General features: G+C 32.6%; 1 protein-coding gene across 1 annotated transcript in view; it reads left to right on the top strand.

The window, feature by feature from the left end:
* The window catches only part of LOC145662484 (uncharacterized), a 534791-nt gene that overhangs the window by 83342 nt on the left and 424414 nt on the right, over window positions 1-27035 (top strand). Inside the window, exons 13-17 of the mRNA XM_081728093.1 lie at window positions 2294-2341; window positions 7637-7663; window positions 11830-11865; window positions 17005-17046; window positions 20494-20526. Coding sequence (XP_081584219.1) covers window positions 2294-2341; window positions 7637-7663; window positions 11830-11865; window positions 17005-17046; window positions 20494-20526 — 186 coding nt within the window. The remainder of the gene's footprint in view (window positions 1-2293; window positions 2342-7636; window positions 7664-11829; window positions 11866-17004; window positions 17047-20493; window positions 20527-27035) is intronic.

Here is a 27035-nt window from a genome sequence, read left to right as displayed (position 1 = left end):
CAAAGGAAAAGTATGGTGCGGGGTTTCTAAGGCTTGCTGTTTGGACTAAGGAACATAACACTATATTAATATTTACAAGCAATAGTTATTGTTTGATAAAGAAATATATGATGAACTGTTGTTTTCGCTTCCATCAATAGCTTGTAATACAACTTCGGCTATATATCAAAAGGGTGAACTTCAAGCCATGCATCTTCTCCAGATAAATATATATTTGAGGACAACAGTTTTAGTATTCAATGATCGATTGTCAATAAAAAACAACAGCCGGGACTGCTGATAAATTTCTGCTTCGACTCTATGGTACTAAGAAAAAACAGAACCTTGATGAGCATCGTTGCTATTTAAACAATTTACTCATCGGTAAGGGAACCTTAAGTTCCAGATTTGATCTCTCACTACTACCTTCACTCCAACATGTGCATCCGCGACATAACGGTTTCTCTTTGTGCATATCACAAAGTGAACATTATCTAAAAATCAAAATAATGCTGGTTTTCTCACACCTAGAATCTGCTCCTTCTTTGCTATTCCATATAATATATTGCAATTGTAAAATAACTGTAAGAAGTTTTATGTTGGTTTCAGCGTTGAGCTTACTTGTTTGCCCATGTGCAGTATTGCCAGAGGACTTAATGTGATAATTAGCCAGATATTTCTACTTAACTAGAAAATGAGGAAAAATTATATGTCAATTAATTTACCTGCTCAAAAGAACTAGCTTCCGAAATTATAGAAAATAAACGTTTAAGTTTACTACAAAGTTATTATTTTGTGTGAACGTTACGGATACGCAAGTATTACCAATGTGTGATTTTTAAGCCACTGACAGAAACATATAAACATACTATACACGAAAATCTTCTTTGTATTTTCTTCATTTAAACGCACAGTTTTAGTAGATACGCAAATCTGTACTGACCGAGTTCTCCCAGGGAAACCGTTCTATCAGCACAAAAGAACACAATTCCTATAACTTAATATTTCATATTTACTGAACAAATAAAGCGAAGGAGATGTATCATGTACCAAAATGTGTCTTTTTTCATTCTTTACATACCATCGTGTTTTCTAGTATACGATATCTCTGCTCATTCTGCAGTTACCCGCGAAAAACTGAAAATCCATTACGGTAATCGGAGCTCAAAACGTGTATGCGGGAATATGTAAGAAACCACAAAATTTAAGCGAAACTATATTAGAGTAAAAAGAAGATTTGATTATAATTACGATTACTAACGTTAAGACTCTAACGAAAGGGAAAAAAACAAATTAAAAAGAATAATTTTGGATCAATAAACGGGGAAAACAAAGTGATATAGTATCTAAGAAGGAAAAGTAACAATAGTTAAACTGTTTCAGAAATTAAATACTAGGCCGAATAATAGCTGAAATATTTTGACTACATTTTACACTGTTACTTTCTTTATTTATTTCTAGAGATTATTTCCAAATAAATTTGAATACTTTTACTCCTTCAACCTCAAAGCCTGTGTTAAAAATTGTAAATGTAATAACGGTAATTTTTGATACGCCAAATCGTTTCATGTACCTAAATTTTGTTCCTATAACAACCACTATCTTGCATATTATATATATATATATATATATATATATATATATATATATATATATATATATATATATATATATCATATTATATATAGCAGCGTGTTCATATCATAGATCCCTTTCATTTATTTTCGAAATATTTCCCATATATAATGTCCTACTTCAGTATAAATCTATATTTTAATGAATAGTAGTTTGTCAGCTAAATTAATGGTTCCACGAAGAAAGTTAGGAAAATTCAGATACGAATATTCCTAAAGGGCCCTATATATAAGTGTACAACAATTCATATTTTATTTCATACTCACTTGGCACAAATATATTTCTATAATTAAAATATTTTCTTGTTTTCTTCTGGTTTTAAAGGGTGAACTAATGTTCCACAAATTACATTCTAATGTTACTTACTATAGAATTCCCTAATCCACTAGTGCAAACATATTTCTTTCCAATAATATTTATTTACTTGACAGGAAATGATGTTTTTGGTTAAGGTGTGTGTTCCAATGCTGATTTCAACTTAGTAGGATCTTTGAAAATTAATGGAAGGAAATATTGATTACGATACTCAATTGAATACTATGTAACACTTGTCAATCTTGAATTGTTTCAAATAAAAACCTTTTTGATATAAGTAAGCAATATAAACTAAATAATGTAGATATTAATTATAAAATTTACATGTACACTATATGACTTAAATTATTGTTTTCATTACTAGTTACCTGACATTCCGACAGAAGCCCCATTGCGCATACCAAAGCCACCCGTAAGTATAAAATAAATTCTTTGCAAATACGTAATATATGAACAAACCTCCTTTCATGAGAAAGAAAAGTGTTTGCAATAGCATTCGATGGTCAAAATTTAGTTATGAAGACTAAACATCCCAGATAATGATCTACGGGAAAGTGTTATGAAAAGAACTGTTCGTTGAGAGATTTTGAATAATTTGGAGATTCCATGAATGACAAATGAGGAGGACAGCATTTTTAGGATACAGATGCCGAATGTATGTATCATTTTACAGATAAGAACGACAACCTTAAACAAGACATTACGGAGAGTAACTTTCTAGGCTATCGTAAAATTAAAATAAAAGTAATTGCAAATTAAAAGTTATGGAACTCTATAGTTTATCCTCAGATATAAAGAGTTTAGTCGTAACTGTATTTGAAAATATGGGTAAGTGTTTAGAAAGGAAGATAGTGAAACGAATATATAGCTGTGATGTTAAGAATTAAATGAAAGAGAACCGATCTCTTAGTAATACATCCGTACGTACCATCCACTTTGTATACAACTAAACAAGCCCAAAGTATAAAGTGTAAATAAAAATCATCTGTAGGCGGTCGAAAATATGAAACATATTTTGATTCCGGATATGTGTCGAAATAACTTGGAGAATGAATGATCCTAGCTAGGGCTAATATTTTCTCTGATCATTACCATGTGCTAGCCGAACTGGATGTCTAAATGAAAAATCTAACCATAAAATAAGTTAAAAAGATATTGAATACTGGGAAATTAAGAAATGAAAAAGAGCGATATTTTCCAAGAAAACCTTGAGTAAGGTATTTAAAGAAGAAAAGGAAGATTCTAAGAGAAGGTAACGATTTGAGCAAATTTAGTCAGCATGCAACATTCTGTGAAACAAGTTATTGGTTACGGAAAACAAAAAAGGTCTAGGAATGTTGTATAAAATCTAAAAAGAAAATGAATGTCAAAACATGTTTACACAGAACTGGTCGCATGTAGAAAAACAGGTAGAGCAAGAGAGTAGTATTAAAATATATATCATTAAGGATGAAAATTAGAAAGAGTTGCGCAATATAGGGAGAACTGCAAATATTTTTAGATCTATAAAACTGCTGATGAGTATTAAAATGACGGTAGAAAATAAATATGTTACTCATGAAAAGGAAGAGACTCTTATAAGGTACATTCGCGAAGTTTCCCCTCGGGATTCGTGTAAAATTGATTTAAATCCAAAGTTCTCAGTTTCCAAATGTGTACTGTACTAATTTTCGCGGCCTATACGAGTAATTTAAATATTTATGGGCCTACATAGATTTGGAATCCATACATTACAATAACGCTCGGACACAAATTGCTTTTACTTTCGTTGGATGTAAATTCACATGAATGTGGGTATATGCAAAACAAATTGTATCAAGTGCGACTTCTCTGACACATGTTAGTCACCCCGGACGCCATTTTGGATGCACCATATTGGATTTAACTTTAGATTTATCAAATGGGAATAGATAAAAGTGATATATCAAATTTATATAAAATCTTCTCTGAATTCTACTGGTGTTGTTAATTTTACCGTAGCTTGTACTGTTTGGAAGATATTGCATATTAAATTCCTCTACGCACTTCGCGAGTAGACATTGTAGAGTAACATCAGCTATGGTAACGATGTTGACAAACAAAAACAATTTCTAACTGCAAAAAACTGAGGCAGTGGTGTGTTTAAGACGGGGTTACCGGGCTTAAACCACCTCCAAAAGTTTATTTTCTACCTTAAAGTAAATCTAGCAGACTTTTGAGATTTCCAGAAATAAAATTACCAAAGTCCCGAAACAAAATCGTAAGTACGCCACTGACTGTAGGTATAATCAAACTGTTTACAACGTTGATGTTATAATCTTATTACATTTCTCTGAGCGATTGTTATTACTTTTATGTTATACCATAACAAGTCCGACGGTCAAAATGCCTGATGTAAATGAAGATACTACCACATTTAAGTGAAGACCTATCATTTATTCTGTGTGTATGTATATCTGTATCATACATGTCTGCGTGTATGTATATATTTACGTTCAGGAAATATTTCGTCAAGAATAAATCGTTTAAAATATATATACACACGTGAAACTGCACAATTTTCAATTTTTTGCAACATTCGTGAAATGCATGACTTCTAAAATGCAATACCTTGCACACGGTACAAGCTATGTTAATATTAACTACACCATGAAATTGCGAGAAACTTTATATGAACTTTACGTATTCCCATTTGGAAAACCGAAAGTTGAATCCAATATGGCAGATACAAAATGGCGGCCGGGATGGGTAACACATGTCAGATAAGCAGTACTTGATGCAATTTGTTTTGCATATTCCCACATTCATGTCCAATTATATCTAAAGAATCTAAAAGCATTTTTGGCTGGTCTTTATAGGAGTGATTGACTAAATTCCGGACATATGAAGGCCTATAAATATTCAAATTACACGTATAGGCGATTACAATTAGTACAATACACATTGCGCCGTGGAGAACTTTGCATTTCAATCAATTCTCTACGAATACCGAGGGGACACTTCGCGAATGTACCTTGTTAGGATGATAAGAAAATATGTTAACGTATGATCGAAAGTAGCAATAAGCCGTGTGGCGCTGATGTTGAAGTTAAGTATGAACTACATTAGGATGAGAGAAGTTATAATATTGTTCTAGGTTACTTTGAAGAAGCAATACGTGAGATTAGAAGCACAAAACAAACGTCTTATATAATATACCGAACGAATATATTAAGAATATGAGGAACAAGGGCAAGAAAAACTTGTTGTGACTCTAGAAAGGAATACGTGATGCAGAAAAGTGACAAACTTTTTTTCCTGAAACGATCATCATTATCTTATATAAGAATCCGGCACAAAACAAGAGGAAGAATGAACTCTTAGTTGAACGGCGAAAGAAGAAATAACTGAATCCAATAAATTAAGAATTGGAAACTAGCGAAACATGGAATAAAAAAATGAATTGAAGAAGAAACGCTGTTGTTTAGGAAAGGTGAAGTCACAAGAGCTAGAACTACATTATTAAGGTTAATCGGTGGGAAGTGTACAGAACTTAAGTGTATGTTGTATTTATTGATTCTGAAGAAAACTTTCGATCGGGTTAATTGGGATTTTTTTTACGAATTTTTAACAAGGTTGGACTGGTTTAGAAGACTCAAAAGAGGCATATACAAGATAACCAGTAAGTGTTAAATCAAGGAAAAATTATATTGGATATTGAAATACAAGGTAATTTTGACAGAGAAGTTGTCTTTAACAGAAGTATTTTCTGTTTACAGAGCCACATATACAAGTATTAAGATTGTAATTGACGATGGTTCTGATATTTGAAAAGACTCTTTTCTAAAACAAACTATATATCCGTTACTTCTTCCTCCTTCATTGCGATCAAGCAGAATTCATAATAAAACGGAATCACTTTAGTGTAATTCAAAGAAGTTGTAGATTTAACTTATATTTCAACTAGAATATACATTAGTGGACGTTATCTTCACATTGGTAAATTACGTTTTCAACTACCTTGTGATAAGTAAAAACTTAGTAAATCATTCTCAGTTACCTTAACATCCATATAAATAACTCAGTTACATTCTTATGTATGTAAGCCAAGGTGTTAAGTGAACTGCCACAATCAGGTAGTATGTTGGATATACTCACATCAAGTTTTAACCGTCCCCTTCTCTCCATTCGCAATACATTCTGGGTGTGAGGTCCAATTTAACACAGAAATCAAATAACTACATACTTTATTTGTTATCTTTGTAGAAATTTAGCAACATTTTTATTGTTGGTAGAGTATACAAAATGAACATTCCTTCAAATCCATGTATATAATTTTGACCGTTAGTATAATGAAAATGACCTAACTATGCAAATGGTACCTTATTTATATCTAATCTTAAATATATTCGTGTACTGCCTCATATAAGGCTGGATTGAAATTAAAAGTTCAAATTCTGTCTCCATATATCTCACGTAATAATCTGATACTATTGTGAGGCGCTAAATTTGATATAAATAAAATTAATTATACTTTTTACTAGTAACATACTGTTTCAAAATTATTGAACATTCTTGTGGCTTCACAGCTATATTTTCTGTCAAACAATCGATATTAGCTCTTGGGATTGTTATCTCTGTCAGACTTATTGTCTGCCAGACTCTGAGCTTTAAACAACTTCTAATCGACAAAGTTATAGTCTTAACGCTGATTTTTAAACCCAAAGTCAAATAAGAAATAAATAACATAAGAGAAACTAAATCATTCTCTCGAATATTTTGCCCTTTTCTTCTTCCTTACGAACTCTTTGATTGTAAGAAATGTAGGTGGCCATTTCATGTCAAAAGATCAATAAATAAGAACAATATATCGAAAAGATGCATTTTGTTTCACTCATTCCAATTTCCGTATTTATTAAACAGTATTAAAAGTACCCTGCAAGATCATTATAAAATTATATTCCCACAACAAGTTCCTTGTAGATATGCGACAAGCATTTTGGACATGAGTGAACTTGTATTAGAGAGAAAGGTGGATAATTTATAGATTTTCGGTATTTCTTTATCTGGAGTATATTGCTCTGCAAATACAAAATATTCCTCACGGCCAATGTGCAATTTATAATCAGAGACCTAATGAATAATTTAATATTATATTAAACTTTGAGGAATATGTGATATTATCAGACAAGCAGGTTTTCCCATTATTAAGCATACCCTATTTACAATGAGGGATTTCTTACATTACTGCGAAAAAGCCGAACGTAAATTGAATCGGGACGTTAATAAAATATTTGAAAATAGAATTTCCTTTGAACTGTTTTTTGTTTAATGTTTCACTTTAATCATATGGGTGTAACAGGAACTAATATCTGTGGCTAATTATGTTGAAAAGTTACCTTATACGTAAAGAAAGGGCATGGAAGTTAGTATATAAACTTATACAATATTACTATATTGCAAGTAAATTGATTCCCTGGAACAGCGTAATGACTTCATTTGCCATGTTCTTAGACATAAATGCAACTAAGACGTATTAAGATGTATATGATACTAAAGAAAACGTTAACATATAGTTTAGTAGTAAGAAACAACTAAAGGTGGGAAATTTATATATATATATATATATATATATATATATATATATATATATATATATATATATATATATATATGAAATTCTATAGTAAAATCTTAAGTTTGTACATTATAATTACATATATTATATCATTAGTTTAATTTCTTGCAGGGACGAAGAGGATTTTTGGACGGACTTGTAAGTTAACGCTAAAGTACTTTTCATATCAATCTACTTTATCTATTATAAGGTGCATATATCGTTCTGTTGTCTCAGTCCAAGTGATAATTCACAAACAATGGTCTTATATGAAACAAAATACTATGAGAAACCACTACCAAGTACTCGACCTATCCTTGGATATGAAGCAATATGCCTGTAAGTATTGGAATGTAGAGTTGATGGATTTCCAAAATGTGTTATTTAGTGAATTATTACATACCATATATACGTATATAACTCAAACTTGAAGTATGTTGTGCATGAAATGAATACCTTTTTGTGTAAGATGTCTCGCTAGCTTAGGTATAGACATGGCTACATAATTTTAAGTACAACAAGTATGAATATTCTAACATGTAACAAGTAATGAAATGTTTTAATCAGAACAGCTGTAGCCCAGGCAATATGGTTCATATCCAATGAAGATAATGAGCGTTGTTGGTGGTAAGGGGAAGAAATAACAATACACACCATATTTCATAAAATGTCGTTTTCCGTCGGAGGTTTTCGTCCCACGATTATTTCAGCTGGCTAAAGTACAATGTGGTAACGAAAGTGAATGAAATGGTGTAATGAAGAAAGTGGGAGGAAGCTGGAGAACCCGTGGAAACCCAATCATACAGCGTTTGTCCAACACAAAATTTAGTTGGCGCGATATGGATCAAACCAGCAGTTCAATGGACTAGAGATAAAAGCTCTACCACTGAGTCACCGTGGCCAACAACATATTTCTGAAACCTAATGTAACAGCTAAGTACAGAATTATCAACTGCAAAATAGCATTACACAATTTAATAAGAAAAATTAAGAACATTAGTATTAAGAATGCCAAATTTACCACTCTGCCAGAGTATGTAAAACCGAAAGTTGTCTAAAAACCAAAGAGACAGATTATCAAAAATATATGTCAAAGCACATATAAAACTGTCCAAACCCCTAAATAAAATTATCAAGATGACACGTCTACCTATTTTCTAAACAGCACACAATTAATAGGATAAATCTCTTTAGAAACCGATAAAAATTTCAAACGATCAAATTGGAGAAATTTTAAAACAGTCAGAACGAAAAAAAACACTACATATCCACCAGTAATAGAAAATATCGAAAGCACTTACTCGGTAGAACTACTTTCAAACAGTGAAATACTTTATTCTCAGGATAACCTAAATTCTTACAAAATAATAACAGCTCAAAACGAAATGCGAGAAAGAAAAAATAATCACGAATTATGAAATGGAAATGATATTTTCTATTTTCCTAGAATTTGCTCACATATTGCACATACAATCACTTCTCAGTAGGTAAATCAATCAAAATAACTAAGGTAACAGTAGAAAATGGTCGGAACACGAATGGCGAGGGCTCTTAACATCCAGTTGCTCGAGTGTTTCCAGTTCAGGAATTTGCCAACTATTACGCTCAAGAGAAGGCAAAAATGTCCAATCTGGGAGTGAATATTGCTAATTGTGCTATTATAATTTTCTTGTATACGTGTGTAAAACAACTAATCGTAAGGTAAAGCGAAAATGAAATTGAAAGTTAAACTTATACTAAAACAATAGAATAAACAACAAATGAAAATACTACACCTCAAATTTGAATTATGTTCTTCTCTATGTTGCTTTCATACCGCACAGTGAGACAATGAATACGCATTAAAAACTTAAAAAGAAAATATTTCCCGCATCACATAAAAAAATAAACATCTTTAATTCCATACGCATATATAATCACACGAGCATTTATATTTAACGGATTTTTCTATTTAGTTCCAAAGAAATTACATATCTTTTGTTCATACTTCAAATACATGTATTTTGCTATATAGTCACATCGTGAAGATTAACGCGAGCATAAAATTAAATGGGGAAGTACCTTGCGTTGAAACAAGAAGAAAAGCCCTGTTCAGCTTTTCTCATACCAGATTAGATTTGTAGAGCTACAAATTGTTTAAATGATGTTTTGTGCCGTTTATTTTGAATATCAACAAGTGTACTGTTGGCTGTCAATTAAATTTACAGTGTGGTCAGAGGCATTATAAAAATTCCTTTACAAAATAACGTAATGTGAAATGAAGGGATTTCAAAAGGAAGGGAGATATTTCAGCCATTTTTTGCAGATGAAGGTCGGTATAAATGTGATTGTATTGATGAAGCTAAGAATATGCAATACTTATTCGTTTCAGCCAATCATATAATGTAACTGTACTCGCGATATTAGGCATTATATGATGTGATGCGTTTTTGTATAGTTATTTTTAACTACAATATCCCAGAAAATGTAATAGATACTAATTACTAGTCATTAAAATAATGGTATTAATACACTATTGTTTGCAATAGATAGACATATACAATGTCCAATAACACTCAAGGAAACATAATGTAACCCTAGTGGCGCATGAACTACGGCGGAAAAAGCAATTTCTGAACGCTAGTGTAGAACAAAATTTAACAAGGTTTTCTATCTGACCAAATGGAAATCTACAGTAAGTATTCAGTCACACAAACAAAAACATTATTGGCAATACAAAACTTCGGTTATCCATTTACAAACTACAATTACTTGTGCCACTAATTAAGTTTATTCTGGTTTCAGACGTCACGTTGACAAAAAACTTCTATATGAATCTAGGCCAACGGAACCAAATAAGTTGTAGAAATTACAGGCTGTAATTGTAGTAATAGAATCAGTAGTAGTAGTATTAGTAATATTAGTAGTAATAGTAGTAGTGTTATTCTTGTTATTCTTTAATTACCGAAGCTTACTAGTAATTTTGAAGTTATTTTCATGTGTGCAGATTCAGGAAATGAAGTGTCACACAACCCTATATACTACGTATTAGTTAATGAATTTCTTACAATCATTGTAAAATTAGAGTATTCCTGAAAATATTAAAATATTTAGAACGATGAGTCTGTGTAATTCCTGAAGCAAATTATATATCACTGTTATAGAACAGTCCAAGCAAGCTAGTAGATTTTAGTCCTGAAATTATGAAGGTTTAGTGGTGAAACTCTATGGCATGCTCCCTTACTTTTCTAGTCTTTCTTTAGTTCAACTTAGTGCATACTATTATACTACCTTGTAATGTATTCCTGCCGATTTCATTCCATGCTATTTTTCTTTCCTTCTACAGTTGGCCTGTCTGAGCTTTTGATGCTTAAAGGATAAAGCATGTTACTTGTACGTATGTTGCTTAGAAGCCAAAATAAGGAAAACGTAAATAGTTATATGAGTGTAGGTGGATGTTCATTCGTTTTGTACCCAAAAGCGCTTGTTATTTTTCTGTTTTCCTCACCGACGACAACAGGTGTCCAATGCCGAGTAATGGAGATGAAGACAAATATAGTAATATTTGGTAGTGAAAAGTAAAGAGTAATAGTTCTACTTGCTGTTATTCTTGTCTTGAGCAGATGCTACGTACGATGTCATTGAAAGAGTTTCCTTTTTGATTAAATAAAACATCAGTCAAAATGTGTCCTTTACTAATAAAATAGCAGATATTTTCAGAATATATAAAATTGCATTGCTAGCAGTGTCAATGTCTAATAATCTTTAAAAAAATCTAAGCTTTTTGGATAGCAATTCCAAGCAGAACCTGTTAATCAAATTAAACGTACCTAATTTAAAATCATCCATCCACCTGAAACTTCCCTTAGTACTTCACGTTCAAATGGTCTTTCTAGAGACGCCGAGAAACAATTAGACTATTATTATACGTGGAATAACTTGCAACGACAAAGACAGATGCTCGGCACACCACTGTTCCATGACAAACTAATGACAGAAATGGTAGCTCATTAGAGCAGAAACGCTGGATGAAATAGGGCGCATGCATACATCATCACTTAACTTTACTGCCCGAGTTATATTAAGCTTGAACATTTCACCATCCTATATTAGAAAACAAAATGAATTTAAAGTAATTCAAATATGTTTGAAGTAAATCGATGTAAAAAAAATTCACATAATTGATTTATTATTCTTAGTATAATACTTTATTCAAATTTCAATATCATATGAAAGAGTAGATAATGTTAGTACAGTTTTAAACAAGTACAAAACTGCAAAAAACAAATTAGTAATAAATTTATAACATATTTCACTCATAATTATTGTATGGTCTTTTATTTCAGGCCAGTACAGCTCAGAAACTGATTCAAGGTGTACTTGTGAGTGCCAATATAATTTTCTAATTGACTTATGCATAAAATTATGGTTAAATCACTGAAAAAATATATAATAGCCATGGTTTGAAATTCAGTCTTTCAGTTTAGAAAACATTAAACTGTACCAAAATCCCAGAACGGTAAAGTTGTAAACGTGCAATTATATATATATATATATATATATATATATATATATATATATATATATATGTGGAATATTCGTGCTCTACTGACTTACCTATTCTATTATATGTTTAAATAACTGCATTTAATCAATTCTAAAAAGGCAATTAAATGTTTAAACTACATTAATATAACGAAAATTATTTGAAGTTAGATAGACAAATTAAAATACTCTTTGTGTAGTGTATTTTCTGCTTTACAGTATTCGGTTAAAAACATGAACTAAAACTCTGTGGTTATATTCACAATTTATCAATCAGATCTAATGAGAAGACACTGTAGTATCTAACCAAAGTTAATTACTTTCTTAGCCTCCAATACAGTGATTTAAAAATTTCAACCTCTTTATAGGGTGATAATTACATTTACAGTTAATCCGTAGATCCTATCTCTGAACACATCTTTCCTTTAAATTTACTACCTAAGTTTTGAGACACTCTGTATTAGTAGCTGTGACACTTTTTTCACAATCGTAATCGTAACATCTAAAATACAAATATGAAAACAAATAGCAAATGTAATACTTGTTTCCAACACTCTTATCCTTTATTTTACTTTCGAACATTTTGTATGATTATTCCTACAATATCCTCCCTGGAAATTCCTCAAGCTTCTTAAATGCTTCTCTGTCATTTTCTTTTCTTCTCTGTCTATCGATCACCTGATTAGGAGTTATTTCTCTCATTTTTGGAATATCATATAATAATATATAAAATATACTATTTTGGACCTATATTATATTTTAATTTTTTCCAGAAAATCTGTGATACAGAAATTACTCTTTCTGCAATCTTCTTAGAGTAATAAGCAATATGACATGTGTGCTTCTTTGTTCAATTGCCATTTGTTCATTTCCTTAGGATACTTCAATTCGCCCATAATATCTCTAACTACTAGTTCCTATTCAACTCGCTCCTGTATAGCCTGCCTTAATTCCTTCTCATAACTTTATACCGAAGATTCAAGTTAATTGCTTTTAATGTGATGCAGATATTCCTTTCTTTTTCCTTTTCCGTGGCAACATTTCTTCTTTTCTTCAACTGGTGTCTATTATATTTCATCCAGACAACATGAATACTCAGAATTTCTTTAAATATTAACTTCTGCCGTATAAGAATGCACATGTCTTAATAAAGTAAAATGTGTCCAATATTCAAATATCAACAAATCATTGAAACTTGTGTATGCCCTGTGGTATTAACAGACTTCTCCTTTGCGATCATTCCTCGACACCAGATTCGGCACGGCACCACTTCAATCTGATTCTTTTCATTTTTACATTCAGGTGCAAAGGGTTCAAGCTCAAACTCTAAAATATTGATTTTCTTTTGCAGAGACAGGTTCATAGAATATCTTTGTTTAACGTTCTAAACGTTCTTACTTGGATCATCTGTTATCTACTTGTGCAAGTTTTAGCTGCTCCATCCTTATCTCAAAATACTAACTTGCTCCAATGCACAGATAACCTACTCCCAGAATAAGGCCAGTCTTACCAAGTTTTATTCAAATTGCGCAATAGGTTAATTGGCTTCATGTCAAAAATTAAGTCATTTGCTTACCTCAACTACTTTATTGGGCACCACTCAATAGTGTGTAATCATAAGATTCTTCAGTTAGTGGAATTATTATGAAACGCCATCTATGTGGAACACAAATAACATAACTCGTCATATGCAACATCCCAAATCACACCTTTAAAGGTAACCAAGAAAGATCGGTCAATTTTTACTCACTACCTTCGTACATCAAGGACCCAAAAAAGTAACCATCATCATCGACCATTCTGCCAACGTCCTGCAGTGTCATCGATTACATCACGTGAGAACTTGGTGGGCCCTAAACCGAAGACAGTATCAAGTTCACCTTGAAACTCTACTAGGGATTTGAACTGGTGTCCTCTAAGATGACGCTACAAGGAATGTTTCTGGTACCGGGAAGTATGGTGGATGCAATAGTGTTTTCCATCGAAGAAGTAGAATATTGTCATGCGTCATCGTATGAGAGTATGGTTTAGCGTTGTCTTGTAACAGAAGGACAACTTTTCGAATCTGGAATCCCGCCTATGGAATTTCGAGTTTCTGAACCCGGCTCAACTTCTGACAGTATACAGTTGCATTGATGATCTGACTATATAGTATCAGTTCCCGGTGAATCATGCTGCGAGTATTCCAACGAATACACAGAAAGAACTTTTTCCAATGCAGCAACCGTTTTGGCTAATTTGGGTCAGGCTCATGAAATACAAACCAATGATGACGGTGATGGGGAGCTTTGAAGACGAATCACCCAATCACTTCTTATCAAATGTCAATGCTCTGTCCAGAAATTACTCCTTCGTCGGACGAGTCAGCTAAAAAAGACAGGCACCTCCTCCCGTTGTCTACTGACCAGGAGTCAAATCATGTTGGACTCATCGAACCAAATTGTAGTGCTTTCCAAGTTGATATATGCTAAGTGAATAGCGTTTACTCACACTGAATTGTAGTTAGAATTCCTCAATGTCTCATCACTGTTCACCTATATTGCAGCATGAAGATCTTCATTTTGTACGTGTATTGGTCTTCCTGCATGCGGTGCGCCTTCCAGTGTTTCGTCACCGTCCATTAAACTTAACAGCTGCACTGTGCTCGTAGTCACGACACTCTCTAAAGGCCTTTCATATCTTCAGACGCGCTGTAGCTATGTTTGACTCCAGCCCGCATTCGTACAACATACACAACCTTATCTTGAATAGTGGAGGTTCCATGTTCACTCTGTCCTTACGTAAGTAAGGGTGTAACTGAAGTGTCACAACCACGTAGTATGTTGGGTATACTCAAACCAACAACCGACCGCGTTATCGCCTTTCACTTTATACTCAAGGTGTGATGCTTATGTAACACAGATCTCCAAAAAGCGACAGACTTTCGTGGTAACCCTTGTCGAAATTTAGCAAGATTTTTGTTTTCAGTAGAGCAATCTATATATAATTTTGACCGTTACAATAATGAAAATGACCAAACGATGCCAGTGGTGCCTTATTTATATGTAATTTGAAATGTATACCTGTACCGAACCATATTATATTGCATTGAAATTATAAGCTCAAAATCTGTCTCAATATTTCTAACGTAATAATCTGATATTATAAGAAGAACTGTAAATAAAGTTAATTAACATTTGAGTAACCAACATAGTATTTCAAAATCATTTAACTTTCTTGTGGTATCATAAGTACATTTACTGTCGAATACACGAACCGAGCTCTTTGGATTTTCATCTGTTTCAGATTTATTGTATGCGCTTTATGCAACTTCTTATCATCATATGCACTATTGTCTTTATAGTCTTTTACTTTTAATTTTTAAAATTACATTCAAGTAAGAAATAAAAGACAGAAGACAAACCAAATCCTTCTTTCGAATACTTTGTCCCTTTCCTAGTTGATAAGAACACTTAACTGAAAGAAATGTCGGTGGTATATTTCTTGCCAAAGGTCAATAAATAAGAACAATATATCGAAAAAGGAAATTTGTTATCCATTTAGCAACATTGTGTTTTACTCATTCTAATTTCCGTATTTATAACTCTTTTCCTATGCAATTTACCATAAATATACCTTTTCGAATTCTACACACACCAACATTATTAAAAGTACACTGCAAAATCATTATAAGATTATATTCAGACAACAAGGTAGTTATAGATATGTGACAAGCATTTTGGACATAAGTGTACTTGAAATAGAGAGAAAGGTGGATAATTTAAAGACTTTTGCTATTTCTTTATCTGGAGTATATTGCTCCGCGAAATAGTAAATATTTCTCATGGACAATCAGCTATTTACAATCAAAGACCTAATGAACTAAATATTATATTGAACTTGGCGTAAATACAAAGATTATCAGACACACATATTTCCCATTATTTTGCATATAGCAAGCAACAATAAGAGATTTCTTACATGACTGCAAAAATCGGATGACTCGAAACGTTAATATGAATTTGAACAAAATATTTTGCTTAAACTACTTGCCGTTTTATACGTCACTTTCATCAAGTGCGTATAATTGAAACTATTGACTGTGGCTAATGATATTTAAACTTTGTCTTAAAGGTAACAAAAGAATATGCAACTTAGCATATAAATTTATATGCTATAGTGATTTTACACGAATTTCGTATTCTATATTTTGGTTTCAATTGAAAAATTCCAACCTTATTTTCCTTATAAACAGAGTAAACAATTTTCAAGATATATTTGAACATAACCAATTTTTAATAATGAAAATTTACGTTGATAACCTGTGATGGTTTTTATTATTTTATAGAGAAATGTACTCATTTTATTAATCATTGTGTACATTTATTAAGACGATATCAAGAAATGTAACTTTTTGAAAATGAGAATAAAACTTCGTTTAGAACTATATATGAATATCAAATTCATTTGCACAGTGTAAATGCCAAGTATGCATAAAAAGGCAGAAAAGAGAAACAACACCAAATACGCCATTTTGCTGCGAAATGCGAGGGAAAATGAAACACATTACATTAACATTTCGTGAGTTTTAGACGTATATATAAGCAAAGTTTTTAACAAAATTTTTACTTATACGGATAGGCATTTAGTGGAGACACAGTGTTGCAATAACAACACGCTCAAGACGTAACTGATAATTATGAACATGGTGTAATTAAAAAGCGTCAGCAAAACATCATAAGTATTTGAGGTTCCTATCTAACAGAATCAGATATTATAAAGATTTAAGAAAACAAGTCACTGGATATAAAAAAAACATTTCTTGAATTATTTATTTTATTTAGGAAGGGAAATGTAAAACACTGTACAAAAAGGCATCTTCCTCATTGGAACTAATTGGAACTGATTTTATAAGAGATATAGCTACATTTAAAACCTTGGAGATAAGTCCAAACTTACTAAGATAGCATATTAAATTGTTTCCTTCTACCCATTAGGAACCTGGAGTTCCAACAGGTGCGCGTCAATATGACTCTCCAGTAAGTATAATAAAGTAAAAGAACAACTTTTCTTTCTAATTTCTAACATGGTATTACCATAAACTACATGTACAATCCGCGGCAAAAAACCTGCAACATGAGGATGTAAGTTTATTGTGAAACTACGCCTAACAGCACAGGGAATGGACGTAACGTCTAAGTGGAACGAATCATGCCAGGATAAACCTCGGCCTCCTCCCGTGCACACTTATTTTGGAGCAAAAGACTTCGTCATTTCACAATAAACTTATATGCTCATGTTGCAGGTTTTTTGCCGCGGATTGTACAAACAACAACCTGCACTATACTCCATGCAAACTGTTACATCAGTGTCTGAACTAATAAACGTAGTCGCTGCTATGTATAACAATGCTTTTGCTGCTCTTAAATGAAATTATGCTTTCATATTGTTTTGTTTTAAAAAGTTTTATTTTCCTAAGAAAATTAATATTAATCTGATGTAGTGTTTAACTATATTCTTATGCACAAGTTAGTAAATAAGTATGTATGACAAATTATCTCAATAGTTGTATATAAGACTTTTATGGGAATATATTACTGAAATACGGTTTCACTCTTTTGTAGTATAATATACAAACATTATCTTGGCAATTTACAAACATCAGTGATGATTGAAGATGAAAATGCAAATACTACGGCAAAAAAGTACGGCGTACTATTACCCATAAAAATCAGATATATTCTGAATGTATAAAGATCTGTATGGAGTTCCCCCTGCCTGATACTTTTCTCATTATGCTATATCATTTTAGAATATAGTTCAAATTCATCCGTGCCATATACTTGACCATCTCCCTACAATTATCTCTTAGTTTACTGCTACTTAAAATTAGAATGTGTAATTGAAAGAGACATTCAAAAATCTTTATTAATTTTGGAAACTTTCAAGTGTGCACTTTACAATAAGTAAATATGTTACAGTATATAATTATGGGGAATGTATTATAGGGTCCAATGATTGTTCCATACATTTTCGTTGTCTATATTTTAATATATTCTAGTTTAAATTTTCTTGTGTGTATTTGTTAAATTTATCAAACTTTAAGATTATTCTTATCTTATATTTCTTTATAATATTATCTTATACTTACGTGAACTTAAAAATGCATTTTAATTAGGTAATCTATCAGATAGACACACTGTTGGAGACTACGGTATTTCCAAGAAATATTTGCTCGAATTTTGATCCAAAACTTTACATACATATATAGGTTGAAACAAAGTACATATTAGAACGTACGGTGTATTACACTAACTATGAAAGCAATGCAACAAAAAACAAGCTAATATTACCTACACTGAAGTATGGTATTGCTACCAACTTATGAGGTGTCTCTGATGTGACGAAATAACGTGCGACTTCAGATAGCGGACTATTAGAAGCTGTGAGAATAGAGCTTAGAAACATTGCAGAAGAAGTAATATCCGACTGACTGAAGCAAAAAAGTAGAGGCATGGCAGAAGTATTTGTGCAATGGGAGAGCTGTTCTGTTTCTGTGTCTGCTAAAGGCACAGGCTATTCAGAAACGAAAGGTGCTGCCTGCATGTGTATCAAATCGTGCATGTGGAATACTTAATACCTGGACCCTTACCAGTGGCAATTTAAGTAAGGTAAGAATTATATGACCATTTCTTAGGCGTGAATCGATTGAGACAACCTGTAACGACGATTCTTTAAAAAGACTGGAAATAGCACAAACGTGCAAAGAAAGAAAATACTCTTTATTCCCAGACAAGATTGTCGATCCCATTGGACTAAAACTACAAACTCTGCTCTCTTCGTATTGCAGATAGTGTGTAGGTTTTTTTAGTGGAACGGATTGTTCATGAAGTGGCAGATGAAATACCTTTGTAATCTAATAACTTGACGGTGTGTTGATGTATTGCCCGAAGACAAGACATTGAAAAAAAGTTACGGTTTAACGTGAATGCATGGTGGATTGTGAATACCAATGACTTGCAAAGAATTGGACATATTACTTAATGTTAAATCCAATTCTATAGTGTCCCCTTGGGGATAAAATTCAACTACAAGAAGATTTCTTACATAGCCACTAGCTATCTTCCAATGCGTTGGGGAATCTGTCATAAAATTTTATACTATAATCTAAAATGAATAGTAACTATAAGCATTCGGGAAGTTAGGTCTTAATTTCTCATTAATTTTTCCACAGGGTATTTCTTTCTGAGTGTTAGGATTTAACCTTCACAACTGTCTCTGGCTCTGTACTTACCATGCCTTTAACGCTGCATTTTTTCATCTCAATTATCAATTTACATTTCCGTTATTTATCCAGTAAAGGGGGAACAAGACTATGTTTCAAGCATGTCCTGCGTTACCTCTTATAGGCTGGTATAATATTGTAAAGTTCCAATCTTAACTTACTAGATTGCTGACCCTAGAAATGAAGCGATACTTCTTATTCGTCGTGCACAGTATACCCAAGAATAATACTCAGAAAAAGCAAACGAAGTGCTTGTGTGATTGATAAGAAGAAGTGTTTTATAGTCGTTATACTGATTCGAAAAATACTATGTATAATAAGTGGCTGAAAAGTTGTGGCTACATTTTAGATTCTTTATTTTCTTCTGTGTTAAGTTCCCTATTTATTCGAATATTTGAATTCGTTCAGCCCCAATGCTTCTCATTGCTTGCCATTGATATGCAAAATCGTTTTACATGGTTTTGTATGTTCCAAGAACAAAAAAGATCTACCATATCATACCCAATCTCGCGTTTATTATAAGAATTCCTTTCACTGACTTCCGAAGTATTTGCTATATAAATAGCATTCCAATTTCAATTTATACGTAGACTTTAGAGAATGTTAGTTTTTGTATACTCAATTAAAACATTTACTAAGAAGACTTTAGAAATGTGAGGTAAGAATGTTGTCTTAATCCAAAAGTAATAATATACCAGGAAAGTTATACGCGGAATTGTATAGTGATTTTATTTACCACTGGATTTGCAAAGAGAGATTTATACAATTAAAATATATGTTTTGTTCTTGTGATAAAAGTTTAATGGTTTTTTGCCAATTATATTTTAGTGTTACTTACGCTTGATTTGCTTAATCTAGTATTATAACTGTATTTTTAGAATTATTTATTTACTTAGAGCAAAGCAAAGTTAAGGGTTCAGACCGTCCTTTCCAATGTTTACTTCAACTCTGTAGAATCCTCAAGAAATAATAGCAGGAAATATTGATATTCAGACAGCTATTGAATATATCGTGTAAAAGTTTCTGATACTATGAAACACTTGACAAGCCTGAATTTTTCGAAATCAGAAGTTATCTTGAATATATGTATATATTAGAATCTAAACACTGTACATAATAATCTTACAATCTTACTGTACACAATCTTAAAATCTTAATAACAATCTTGATGTACACTAAAATTATCGTTACCGCTTAATAGGTGGATGCCCCAGGAAGCGTAATAGATCCAGTGGTAAGTATGGAATAAATTAATTGTTGTTACGTTTATCTATATCTATCTATCTACCTATCTATCTATCTATCTTTAGCTGCTAGGGGTCTAAAAAGGACGAAACAATAGATACATTCTATATTTTCTAACTTTGATTTATTTGCTCCTCTCTATACTATATTGACTAAATCTTGATCTGAAGAAATGCGTGAAGCAATAAAACTATGAATATGCTATTGCCATCAACACGTTCTGTTCTAATTTAGTTTTCGGAATGTCATGATATATTTCCTAAAATATCACTATTTTTGCAAAAATGACTTTTGATGTCACCGTTTTACAAAGAAATAAGTATAAAAAGCTTTATCGACCCTATTATCTATTCACAAATAAATATTTTGTTGTTTTTTAAGAAACAAAATGTATTTTGTTCATTACATATCACCAAGGCATCTTTCTGTGAGGCGAAAAAGTCGAAGGACAAAAAAGTTTATATTTTCGAATAAATTTTGTTGAGATTGGTAAAGGACTGTGAGAAACATTGTTATAGAAAGTTTCGTTAATTGATTTTAATAAATAACATATTTATACATATCTATAATTTTGAGGGGTTTAAACGGGACGAAATGTTTCCAATAATTTGGATTTTTTAAAAATAACAACAATATTTTACACCTTATTGCAATGAATCTGACATAATTCAATCTAAGTAGCATAAGAAACGTTTTCCCGAGACGTGTCAGTAATTAGATAGAAATAACGTTGATCGATATGACGATATTTTTTATGGTCAAGGGGTTTTTTCGGGACGATTTTTGGTTATTTCCAGGTATCCAACTCTCAACAGAATGTGTAAGAAAATGTCGGCAACTGTGAGCGTACTCTTTAAAACGTCTCCTCTCAAGCATTTCTCATTTCATAAACTATTCTGTTTAAACAGTTCACAGAAATTAGGATGGAAAATTGACAAAAACAGTGTCTACCAACATTTCAGATAGAACATCATTGCCATAACAATTGCTTCGGAGAAAGTCACACCACCGTTCGCTCATAGCAAACAGCATTGAGAAGGGGGAAATATGTAGAGGAGGAGCCCTCCCCACGTGCGTCACGCAGCAGCTCAATAGTTGATTGACACCTGAAGTTCCTTTATAGCTGTTTTCTTCCGCTGGTTATAAAGCAGTAAAGCGAACAAGAAAGACTGGTTACAGATTTCAATAACAATTGTATAGGCTGTGCTCTACACAAACATATTTAAAGCTGAGAAAATATGTAGAAGCCCTGGACTAAAAGACACACATCATTTGAAATATTATAATAAATAACTACAATACATGTATATAGAATAAGAAATACATGTTACTCAATGATAATTAAATAATCCAGTGTAACACCACTCTACAATATATCCCATATTTTCAGGAACACCATCAATAAGACCGTTATATTACTGTTTTATTTATGGTTTAGTGTCTCACTGGTAATTACACTGAAAGGAGAGGTTCCGACTTCATATGATCGCATGCAGTTTTTATATGGTTTCTTGCCTTTCACTCCTTACATTGTGTCGTTTATTATTATTATTATTATTATTATTATTATTATTATTATTATTATTATTATTATTATTATTATTATTATTATTATTATTATTATTGAGTTGAGTTGATTTTGAGTTTAACGTCCGTTTCAGCAGCTAAGCTGTATGAAAAGTGGACGTACTGATTAACGTGGAATCCGAAACACATGAGCTCCTACTGGAAATCGAACCCAGGTACCCCACGCCACAGACGCGTACGCTAATCTCTTAGCTATGGAGATACTACTACTACTACTACTACTACTACTACTACTAATAATAATAATAATAATAATAACAATAATAATAATAATAATAATAATAATAATAATAATAATAATAATAATAATAATAATAATAATAATATAGTTTAAATTAAAAGACAAATTCTGACCAAAGCATACATTAACTAATAAATAATACCATTACAGTTTCGGCAAATTGCTTTGGTTAGACTTTGTCTTTTAATTTATACAAGAAGTTCCAAAGCTAGAATGAGTGATATTCAAATAATATAGTTAATAACATCAAGAAATTTTGAAAACAATAATTTTGGGAGAAAATAGTTTTTGTGGTGGTAAATTGAAGAAATGAAATTAACACTAAAAGCATTGGCGAGATTAAATGTTTTTATAAACTAAACTACTTCCCTGATATTCGAGAAAACCGCACTCAATGTTTTTAATTTCTTCATTTTATCTTCTCAAAAATAGTTTCTTCTTTTTAATGTATTTTATAAAAACTTTGCTTTGTTATAATTTCAGCATCATCTTTACCAAAGGATTTACCAATGAATAAATGAGAACTTTATTTATGACCTCTTTCTAGTACCGAAGCTATACGTTGCTTGAAAACAGTAATGGTTTTAGATTAGGTGTGAAAAGTAATATTGTTGAAATGGTGGGAAATCCACATTTAACATGCCCAGGAGGAATTCAATAGCTCCAAGGGGCTCCCTGTCACTCTCTGAAATAATCACTGCTTGAAAATGAAATCTCTGAGTTTAGTGCCACACAATTATGCTCCAAGGCTGAAGGAGATGGTAGCGAATGAAACAAACAAGTGATGGTAAAATCTTGGCGATATAAAAAGCAGGAGGTAATGGAAGGTCTTCGAGAAAACCCGTGCACATAGTTTTCATCCTTGGCGAGAACCAGGACCGAAGCAGGGGCCACATATCCTAAGAAGTAGATAGGTGCTCTATCACTGAGCCACCGAGGTTTCCGTATAAGTGAATCCATACCTCAAGATCGAATCAGATCTACGTTAATAAGTTCAAATTTTAAAGCTGATCAAGAATCGAACTCGGAGCCTCTTACATCACGCTCCACTAGAACAGAGCGGGGACTGTAGGGGGTGAAATACAGGGACCTGATCCCTATTAATTGTAACTTCCTGAAGTTAGCTCTCCACTCATCACAAATATATATTCCAAATATTATACGTACTTTATTCCTTTTAAGTCATTTTTAGTACTCAAAGAACATGTTCCCTAAAAATCTCGAAATCTAATTTTGTAAAACAAACACAGGGGCGGATCCAGGATAGCGATCGGGGGCGATCGCAACCCCAAGAATAGGATTAAAAAAAATAAAACCCATTACAAAGTTGTAGCTCTTGATTTTTTTTAAACATTGTATTATAATTATAGAATAAAACCTAAAATAAGTAAGTCTTCAATTGCAGAAGTTAAATGAATCAATACATCTCAATAAATTACTTGCATTGGAATTCTTGCTCAGAAAATACCCACTTTCGAAAATGTAGGTGGTAAACAGTAAGCTATAAACCCATTTGTCCACAAGTGTTTGCCAATATTCCTTAGGACTTTGACGGTACAGAAAGTCAATAAACGTAATGGTTCTGGCATTTTACATGCAAGTGCAATTGAAAATACAAAGAAGGAAGTAATATAACTAGCGTATGAATAGAAATTAAAGTTCATGATTCAAGAAGAATTCGTATTCTTATTATTATTCTTATTCTACTGCTACTACTGTTTATTATTATTATTATTATTATTATTATTATTATTATTATTATTATTATTATTATTATTATTATTATTATTATTATTATTATTATTATTATTATTTGTAATCCATCCGTATCAACGTTTAAACAAGTCAACATGCATGGCAGTGCATGGCAGCCAAGTTACGCGAAGAAAATGAAAACTGGCCTGCACTGCCGTAAGCATATTATACACAACTAGAGATTTGGGTAAAATCGCCGATTTCGAGGCTCTGTAAAACCGATTCTAGTAACGGGAAGAAACATGAAATTTAGAATTTAAGGAGATATCCGAGAGATGTGATCATATACCAAATCTCACATTCCTACCTTCAACCATATTCGAGCACTGGACCCCTAAAATATGCAGTTTTCAGGCTCACTGACTCACTGACTCACTCATCAAATTGATTAGGTACTTTCCAATGAGACAGAGACGTGAAACTTAGCACAAAGGTACCTTATAATGACCTGAGTATAGAAAAAGTCCGAAATCTGATGAATGTGCTATGGGAAATTTTACATGGGCAAAAAACTGTCCTTAGCTAAGCAAGAAATCGTTTCACTCACTCACTCATCAAATTGATAAGGTACTTCCTAATGAGATAGAAACGTGAAACGTTGCATAGAAGCACCCTATAATGACTCGAGTACAGAAAAAGTTGGAAATGTGAGGAATGTGTTATGGGATTTTTTTATGGGCTAGAGACTGTCCTTCGCCAAACATGTATAGGTTCGTCCTCTCATTCATCAAATTGACTACGTGCTTCTCAATGAGATAGAGATGTGAAGCTCTTCTTAAAGGTACTTTATAATGACTAGAGTGTGAAAAAGATCCGTAATGTGAGGAGTGTGCTATGGGAAATTTTTCATGCATGAAAACTGTCCTTAGCAAAGTAGAAATCGGTTCACTCACTCACTCATCACTTTCATTTGGTACTTCTCAATGAGATAAGATGTAAAACTCTGCATAAAGGTATCTTATAATGACCTGAGTATGGAAAAAGTCCGAAATGTGAGGAATGTGCTATGGGAAATTTCTTATAGGCGAAAAATTGTCCGTAGCCATTAGATACTTTCCAATGAGATGAAGATGTGAATGTCTACACAAAGGTAGCTTATACAGTAATAGCTTGAATATAAAAAATGCCCGAAATTTAAGGAATGTGCTATGGAATTTTCTATAGGAGAAAAACTGTCCTTACTCAAACAGAGATCGGTTCATTTACTCACTCATCATTGATTAGGTGCTTCCAAATGAGATAGAGATTTGAAACTCAGCATAATGGTACCTACCTTATATAATGACTTATCTAAGTAAAAGGTTCCAAATTTAAGTAATGTACTATGGAAATTTTTATGGGCCAAAAACTGTCCATTAGGTACTTCTTAATGAGAAAAAGATGCGAAACTCTATGAAGGTACCCTGTAACAGCTTGAGAATGAAATTTGAGGAATTTGCTATGGAAAAATTTTTCATTGAAAAAAAAAACTGTCCTTAAATCAGAAATCGGGAACGATTCCGTTATTAAACACATCACGTGCATTGTGATAATGTTGTCAATCGTCCGAGTAGTCGAGTTGGTGCCCTCCTCGCTGTCTATCACGTGCGCCTTTGGAGTATGGGGTCCCGAGTTCGATTCCCGGTAGAAGAGCCTTTGGAATTTTAACTCTCCTCGATGTTTCTGTGTTCGTTTCCCTGTCGTTCTAGATTAATAGAAAAACGAGCTAAGGTCACCGAGAAAAATCCGTTATCCGGACATCGGTATATTGTACAAGTATACGGGATCCTTATGTTTACTATAGAAATCAATACTTAACATACGTTATCCATATGCTACATACGTACTGGCCTCTTTCCCGCGTAGATGTTACTCAGTGGCATTACAGGATGTCTGACATCTAACAGCCTTCCATACATTACGTACGTCAACTATAAGTTACAAACGGCCATCTGTATGTGAGATTCTGACTGTCTACATAGTTCTTTCCTTTGTGCGGAAAGTACGTTTATTCGGAACACTTATACGGAAAGTATGTTTAAAATATACTTTTTCAGTTATACGTTTAGTGTACGTTAAGTCCAAAAACTGCAGGATTTACATATGTAACCTACGTACGCCACATACCTACCTATGTAACCTATGTACCTACGTACATTTTTTCTGTGTGTGCGAGTAAAAAAGTGAAAGCTAGTAATAAGTAGTTAAGCAAGTTAATGAGGCATATTCTGTGCATCAGTTAACTTTTAAAAACGTGGGCTAAGACACGTACATACTGCCGTAAATTTGGTGGTTGGAAACCCAGACAAGGGAGCCAATATTGTTTTTCTTTTTTCGGTGAAGATTTTCCCTTTATTGCAGTCATTTGTATTAAATAGATATTGAAATTAATTGATAAGTAAGAGATTGTAGAAGTGAGGATATTTATAATTAATGAAGTTTCCGAAGAAATGAGAAATTTAATTGTTCGAGTTTATGTGAGACTAGCAACAAGATGTAACGGATTTCGTAAATATATTGGTACCACGAGTTGTATTATGGTTACCACAGTCATTATGTAAAAATGTTCTTGATGCTTCGTGTCTCTATCTGTGAACAGTGTGCGAATCTCTTACGTATCAGCCTTTTCATCAACAGTGAATTTCGTGCCTTTGCTCTTCATATTTCCTGAATTTGCCCACCTGAGGGTCGCCCCCACGCGTCCGCCTTTGCTCGGCCTACTTCCTCACACCTCTTAAGCTCACAATTCTACCGAATTTCAAATTTCTTTTCCTATTTCAACTATCTAAAACATAAGATTTTGTATCCCAGGAAAACGCCTATTTAAATAACATGGGGTTTCCTTCATCTCCCTTTAGATTCCTTAAAAACCAAAACAAAAAAAAAAAAAAAATCACTTTTAGCAATTTTCCTGTAGGTTAGTCGCGGGAGGCTAC

This window comes from Thermobia domestica, chromosome 10 (assembly GCF_964235325.1).
Source record: "Thermobia domestica chromosome 10, izTheDome1.hap1.1, whole genome shotgun sequence".
Lineage (NCBI taxonomy): Eukaryota > Metazoa > Arthropoda > Insecta > Zygentoma > Lepismatidae > Thermobia > Thermobia domestica.
Note: the sequence above shows the minus strand (reverse complement) of the source record. Positions and strands in the feature narration are given on the sequence as shown.